Raw genomic sequence first — 7,597 nt, 5'->3', positions numbered from 1 at the left:
TTTTCCCCCCCCCCCCCCTAATATCTTGAAAACTTCCATACATACCACTGAGTCTGGACTCCATTATCGACATCTCGAGTTGCGAACGTCTCTGCTATCGTCGAGTTCAGCTCAAACCCCTCCAAACCCACGTAGTGTCTCCACTTCCAAGAACGTCACAGGAGCCCCTGCAACAATACATTGCTCATCACCCTTGTCATCACAACCCCCCATCACCACTGAACCATTCCCCCTACCATGATTACATCCTCATGTATCTCAATCCCTCGAAAACAATCCCCAACTCTTAAAAACCGAAGCAACTCCCTGAATAAAAAAACTTTTTCCAACAAGTCGCAATACTCAGTGTCTCTTGCAGAGATAAATGCCAAAATATACGTATGTAACCTCCAATATAACGACCTTTACTCCACCAAATATCTGAAATATCCACTTACAAGTTCCACTCGCGTTCTCCAGTCCTGAGGGCGGCTCAACGAGAGAAAGAAGGAAGAATATTAATTTCAGCTGAAACTATTCTCGATTGGCTAGGCTTCTCACTCCCCTCAGAATCGTCAGCACGTGCCCCACGAGATGAAGAGAGTCAGCTTCTCCTCGAAAATATTCTCCTCTTGTTTACTGAAGCGGCTTCGAGTTTCCGGAAATTCCGTTTTCGGCGCTGCGATATATCCACCGATTTCATCGGTGAAATCCCATTTTACTAAAGATGAAAGAAACGTGAAGTTGTTTTCTATCGAAATATCTCGAAACTGCCTGACCGTTAATCCTTAATTCTGATTGGTCAATATGTGACACGAAAGATTGCGAGGGCAAGCGAAATCGCTAGGTTTTTCTATTGAATTTTTTCGTGCGTGATTCCTTTGGCCAATGGAATGGCTGACGTTCCGCTGCCATCTGTTTCAGTTTTGCAACAACTACTCCCCAATTGTAAACATAGACATTTAATTGTAAATACTTCAATCGACCCTCAAGGTTAGATTTTCCTGCGGAACCTAACCTGGCCCGAGAATTTTAATGGAGAAATCCCATGCGTGCTGTTTTGAGTGAGAGTAATAACGTTATCAAAACGATAGTGTCAATTTGTTGGAAAACAAAAATGACTTCGTGACCCGAGGAAATATGCACCGAGTAGTGACAACTAGAGTTCTATTGGCTGGCAATTTGAAGCATGACTATTGCTGTTGCGTGAGGATGTATTCAAAACTTCAGTCCAGGTGGAGGGAATGCTTCATGGGGTTCTACTCGACGGATTTTAAAATTTATAAACAATTGGTGGCGGACAATCTTGGGATGGACAGGGACCACGCGGGTTTCCTCCTCAGGAATAACATGCGTATTATTGGCATTGATCAACAGAGGATTGTCAGGAACTGTGATATATGTCAGGTGAGAGCTCCAGTTTGGATATTGCTTGACCTCTATTTCTGGGGAAATCTGTTAAATTTTGTCTTTTGTCTTTTTATTAACAAAATATCGCAGCAAAGTTTTGTAATCATCAATAGAATTGATCCAAGAAATACAATTCTTTAATGGAATTCGTGTAGAAAAACTATTTTCATTTTAATTTCAATCTGTTGAGGGCAGAAGGAAGATGTGGACCTGCAGGACAGCGTTCGTGATCTGAAGTTCCTGGAGTTGAGCGAGGACGATTTAGTGAATAGGATTTTATTGTTGAAGGAGATGGGCGCGCAGTACATTTCAACTGGAATGCTGAGAACGTAAGTCGTATTGGAATTTTTCATAGAAGACAGAATCAAATATTTCGATACGTGACAAGCAAGAGTAATTATGAACAATTTAAAATGATGAATTATTTTCAATTGTTAATAACGCCACGAAAACTGAGCAGCTTTCTCGTTGTTCTCATAAACCAATAGAATTTATATTCAATAAAATAGGATCTTTTATTAAATTTTTTCCATACGCAGTACTGAAAAGCCTAACGGAATAAATTATAAATAAATAATAAACAAAGATCTATTAAAAAACGCGGAGAGGCATTCCATCATTTTTCAATCGAATTGCTGCAGAAAACAGACAGAATCTTTCAATAAAATTGTAACAGAATTCCAATAGAGTTCTTATCGAGTTCCAATGGGAATTCAACATAATTTCTTACAGAAAGCGCTATATTTTTCTATTGAATTTTTCCATACGTGATAGTGAAATAAAGAACGATTGATCCAGGTGTGCATCGAGAGCCCACGTCGCGACGTTCAAAGCCTACACGAAAATACCAAATGATGCTGTTATATCCGAAAATCTGTACTCCCACCTCCACGAACCTCCCCCAGACGTTCCAGCTCTAACTGACGTGAACGACTACATGACCGTCAAAGAATACAGAAAGCGGTGTTTGATCCACTGGCTGAAGTGGAGACTAGAGATACCGGACACCAACCACAGGTTGTTACAAGCCATGGTCACTAAATTGAGGTACAAAAGTTTCTCGAGGCTGCGAATGTGCTTCGATATTCTCCATGATGAGCTTGGCATGTCCGTGCAATCGGTAAATAGTCTTCTTTAGGTGGTAATTGAGGGTATCCAAGTGTTTTGGGGTAGTCGGACAGTTTTTCCCCGGACAAAGTCTCCCTGAAAAAAATTTCTCCGGACAAAATCTCCCCGGACAATTGCTTTTTGCGAAATTTCCTCGAAAAAATTCCTTTCAACGAGTCTTCTGAGGGGTAAATTTTCCGCAAATAACAATCCGTATGAATTTAATTCTTTTGTAATTTCATTGAGGCTAAAGACTCGATAATTTCATGTGTTCTATTGTGCGATTCAGTAATAAAAACCCCTTTAATTGAGCATTATCGTTATATTTATTTTGGCCGGATCCGGTTTCCTAATCGCAAATTCCTTTTTCAGGGAGATTTTGTCCGGGAAATTTTGTCCGGGGAAAAACTGTCCTAGAATCGTGTTTTGGAATTTTTCTGCGAAAAAAAAATTCACTGTTGATGATTACCATGTCTCAAACATTTGAGAAATGCATTTGGTTGTTCCAGTAAATTGTTATTTTCTGTACAAGCAAAAAATCTCGTTTTCAGCACTTGAATGCCCGTTTTGGTCTGGAAAAATGTTTGTTTGACGCAAAACAAGACCCAAAAAGCTACATTTTTAGTTCGAAAAATTTGTACGAATCGTTCAACGAAATTGCTATTTATTTGTCGTTTCGGCTATTCAATACTCCAATGCAAGAAATTAATTTTTAAATAGAATACAATGACGATGTGACAGCAACCCTGTAACTTCGAACGAAATATTTATCATTCAGCCTCATTTTATGAGAGATATTCTCATCCTGAAATGTCACTGTCTCCCCGCGAATGATCAGCCTCTCCTCAAAGTGCTGAGACCCACAATTCATTGAATCATGTTATCATTAATCTTTGGAAAATTTGTGTTCTCTATAATCGTCTATAGAAATGGCGCAAAAACAAATAGAATTTTTCAATAGAATTCTAATAGAACTTCAAGAGAATTCCTATAGAGTTCCAATGAAAAATCAATAGATTTTTTAGAGAAACCCTTAGGTTTTTCTATTAATTTTTTTCGTGCGTGTTATGAAAAACAAATAAAAATACATCAAAATCTATTGACTTTCTTCTAAATATCTCTTAACAAAATGACACGTTAAAGTTGCATACTCGTCTATAGAAACGGCGCAGAAACAAATAGAATTTTTCAATAGAATTCTAATAGAATTTCAAGAGAATTCCTACAGAGTACCAATAAAAATTCAATAGATTATCATTAATTTTTGTAAATTTTATGTTCTCCAATGAAATAGTTTCCTTGGGAATCATCGTTCAATTCAATGTTAACTAAAACATGCACTTGGATGCCTCAACATCACATCACAAAATCCTGTCAACGTCTTTTATTCCCTCCAGATTCGAGAGAAGAAATGTCTCTCATACGTGTCATCAGGCGATCTCAGACAGATATTGACCCACATCCCCGAGATTTGTGGAGTTCCCATCAGACACTTGCTAGTAAATCATCTATGCCTACTCAAAATAAAATACCACAGCGTTCTCATCACCAAGCAAGCCCTCGAGGATTTTGGAATAACATCCGAACAACTGCTGAAGACCCCCCGAATACTCCTAATGAATGCGGACGCAGTCGAGGTTGGTTTAGAAATAATAAAAACCACACCGGAACTTAAAGTATTAATTGATCATCCAAGCTTACTTCAAATTCTTCTGACAAAGGATGGGGTCCAACGGCGCATGGAATATCTCCGTTACTTGAGCATCGGCAATGCATCAGTCAATATCTTGGGGAGTTCCAAAGTTAGCTTCGATCGGTATCTCCGGACGGGGATGCATCGGTTCAAGGGTGAAGAAATGGCTGTAATGCTGAAGAAACATCTCAGGAGGGATACGGATGAGATTCAGGAGGGGATCAAGAGGCATCCGATGTGGAAGCACGTGGATTTGGTCACCATACATGACACAATGCAGTACCTGTTGAAGTCTTTCGATGCTGATGATATTTTTAGGAACATACAGTTACTTCTTTACTCTAGGTGAGATGGTTTTTACTTCCGGATGGAAGCTCTGTAATTGCGCAAATTGAAGGCCCGGGTGTACTATCTTTCCAACTGTATCTCGATGTTTTTTTGAAATGAAAAGATATATTTTTCCTTTTTCAGCTTCTTTTTCCGTTATTGTAAACCCTCGGCATGAATTCTTTTTCATTCCAAAGGAATTTGTTTACAAAAACAAATGGAATTTTTTAATAGAATGCTAATAGAACTTCAAGAGAATTCCTACAGAATTCCAATAAAAATTCAATAGATTTTTTAGAGAAACCCCTAGGTTTTTCTAAAAAAATTTTTCGTGCGTGTTATGAAAAACAAATAAAAATACAGGGAAAAAAACTTGATAAATTTACGCCCAAGCATTTCTATAGAAAAATCAAAATCTATTGACTTTTTTCTGTCAAATATCTCTTAACAAAACGACACGTTAAAGTTGCATAATCGTCTATAGAAATGGCGCAAAAAAAAAAGAATTTTTCGATAGAATTCTAATAGAACTTCAAGAGAATTCCTACAGAGTTCTAATAAAAATTCAATAGATTTTTTAGAGAAACCCCTAGGTTTTTCTATTAATTTTTTTCGTGCGTGTTATGAAAAACAAATAAAAATACAGGGAAAAAAAAACTTGATAAATTTACGCCCAAGCATTGCTGTAGAAAAATCAAAATCTTTTGACTTTTTTCTGTCAAATATCTCTTAACAAAATGACACGTTAAAGTTGCATAATCGTTTATAGAAATGGCGCCAAAAAAATAGAATTTTTCAATAAAATTCTAATAGAACTTCAAGAGAATTCCTACAGAGTTCTAATAAAAATTCAATAGATTTTTTAGAGAAACCCCTAGGTTTTTCTATTAATTTTTTTCGTGCGTGTTATGAAAAACATAAAAATACAGGGGAAAAAAAACTTGATAAATTTACGCCCAAGCATTTCTGTAGAAAAATCAAAATCTTTTGACTTTTTTCTGTCAAATATCTCTTAACAAAATGACACGTTAAAGTTGCATAATCGTTTATAGAAATGGCGCCAAAAAAATAGAATTTTTCAATAAAATTCTAATAGAACTTCAAGAGAATTCCTACAGAGTTCTAATAAAAATTCAATAGATTTTTTAGAGAAACCCCTAGGTTTTTCTATTAATTTTTTTCGTGCGTGTTATGAAAAACATAAAAATACAGGGGAAAAAAAACTTGATAAATTTACGCCCAAGCATTTCTGTAGAAAAATCAAAATCTTTTGACTTTTTTCTGTCAAATATCTCTTAACAAAATGACACGTTAAAGTTGCATAATCGTCTATAGAAATGGCGCAAAAAAATAGAATTTTTCGATAGAATTCTAATAGAATTTCAAGAGAATTTCTACAGAGTTCTAATAAAAATTCAATAGATTTTTTAGAGAAACCCCTAGGTTTTTCTATTAATTTTTTTCGTGCGTGTTATGAAAAACATAAAAATACAGGGGAAAAAAAACTTGATAAATTTACGCCCAAGCATTTCTGTAGAAAAATCAAAATCTTTTGACTTTTTTCTGTCAAATATCTCTTAACAAAATGACACGTTAAAGTTGCATAATCGTTTATAGAAATGGCGCCAAAAAAATAGAATTTTTCAATAAAATTCTAATAGAACTTCAAGAGAATTCCTACAGAGTTCTAATAAAAATTCAATAGATTTTTTAGAGAAACCCCTAGGTTTTTCTATTAATTTTTTTCGTGCGTGTTATGAAAAACAAATAAAAATACAGGGAAAAAAAAACTTGATAAATTTACGCCCAAGCATTGCTGTAGAAAAATCAAAATCTTTTGACTTTTTTCTGTCAAATATCTCTTAACAAAATGACACGTTAAAGTTGCATAATCGTCTATAGAAATGGCGCAAAAAAATAGAATTTTTCGATAGAATTCTAATAGAATTTCAAGAGAATTTCTACAGAGTTCTAATAAAAATTCAATAGATTTTTTAGAGAAACCCCTAGGTTTTTCTATTAATTTTTTTCGTGCGTGTTACGAAAAACATAAAAATACAGGGGAAAAAAAACTTGATAAATTTACGCCCAAGCATTTCTGTAGAAAAATCAAAATCTTTTGACTTTTTTCTGTCAAATATCTCTTAACAAAATGACATGTTAAAGTTGCATAATCGTCTATAGAAATGGCGCAAAAAAATAGAATTTTTCGATAGAATTCTAATAGAATTTCAAGAGAATTTCTACAGAGTTCTAATAAAAATTCAATAGATTTTTTAGAGAAACCCCTAGGTTTTTCTATCAATTTTTTTCATGCGTCATTCCTCTGGATGTGGGATGTCCTCCATAATTTGACATTAAATAGCGCCCGCATGGCTCCACATGACCATTCACATGACGTATGACTAATATAATTTCCCCCTATTTCCAGGGATAAAATCCAGTATCCACTGGCAAGGCTCATAGAAGTGAACAAACAAATCGACGAGAAGTATCGTTTCACCCCGAGTCAATTGCTCGCTCTGTGTGCATACCACATCGAGAGGGAATACCACTTCACAGGTGACGGTGTGTGGGACAGCAATCAAAAGCTGAGTAAAAAGAGTCCTGAGGAGTTGAATGGAGAAACCGAAGAGTGGAAAGAGTATCAAAAGGAATATACGTTGAATGATGTAAATACTTTGTTATTTATTAATACAAATAAAACAGAAAGACTGCCGTAAAATAGATCTATCTCTAAACCACACGTTTTATTCAAAATATTTAATGTAAGCACTTAAATGTAGAGACGATAAGAGCAGCAGCATCTGGAATTCACTTTGGATAGTTGGAAGAAGAGAACTTTTTTCTTTGGTGCGTCTGGAAGAACTAGGATTATTTCCAAATTTTATAAATTTTATAAATTTTGAGATAAAGAAGAAAATTGTCTTAATCTAACACGCGTAAAAAATAATTAACGAAGAATTCTAGGGCTTTGTTGGAGTTTTTTTTCTCAACATCTATGATGTTGTCGATTTTACTTTAGAGTTTGTTTGTGATGGAAATGGTCAATAGAAAGGAGGTATGGACAAATGGAATTCT

The 7,597-nt window shown here is 35.3% G+C and overlaps 2 protein-coding genes across 4 annotated transcripts in view; one reads left to right on the top strand and one right to left on the bottom strand.

Moving 5' to 3' along the window:
* LOC107036856 (cap-specific mRNA (nucleoside-2'-O-)-methyltransferase 1) overlaps positions 1-626 on the bottom strand; it is a 6,986-nt gene extending 6,360 nt beyond the window's left edge. Inside the window, exons 1-2 of one of the 2 annotated variants that reach the window (XM_015255075.1) lie at positions 438-626; positions 46-167 (exon numbers count right to left, since the gene is read on the bottom strand). In XM_015255075.1, the coding sequence (XP_015110561.1) occupies positions 46-73 (28 nt within the window). In that variant the 5' untranslated portion in view covers positions 74-167; positions 438-626. Of the gene's footprint in view, positions 1-45; positions 168-236; positions 408-437 lie in introns of those variants that run through there. The other variant, XM_015255074.1, reaches the window with a different exon arrangement.
* Positions 627-790: 164 nt separating this feature from the next.
* On the top strand, positions 791-7,243 carry LOC107036740 (transcription termination factor 5, mitochondrial). 2 transcript variants are annotated; one of them, XM_015254884.2, is made up of 6 exons: positions 792-1,386; positions 1,585-1,718; positions 2,188-2,509; positions 3,894-4,133; positions 4,218-4,534; positions 6,948-7,243. In XM_015254884.2, the coding sequence occupies exons 1-6, from the start codon at positions 1,120-1,122 to the stop codon at positions 7,237-7,239; spliced, it is 1,572 nt and encodes a 523-aa protein (XP_015110370.1). In that variant the 5' UTR covers positions 792-1,119; the 3' UTR covers positions 7,240-7,243. The 2 variants fall into 2 exon arrangements, with proteins under 2 accessions (XP_015110369.1, XP_015110370.1); XM_015254883.2 differs by having other exon boundaries at positions 791-1,386; positions 3,894-4,534.
* Positions 7,244-7,597: the final 354 nt, after the last annotated feature.

The sequence above is a fragment of the Diachasma alloeum genome, unplaced genomic scaffold (assembly GCF_001412515.2).
Source record: "Diachasma alloeum isolate Michigan unplaced genomic scaffold, Dall2.0 Dall_scaffold_00211, whole genome shotgun sequence".
NCBI lineage: Eukaryota > Metazoa > Arthropoda > Insecta > Hymenoptera > Braconidae > Diachasma > Diachasma alloeum.
The sequence above is the reverse complement of the archived record's forward strand: the minus strand, read 5'-3'. Positions and strand labels throughout refer to the sequence as shown.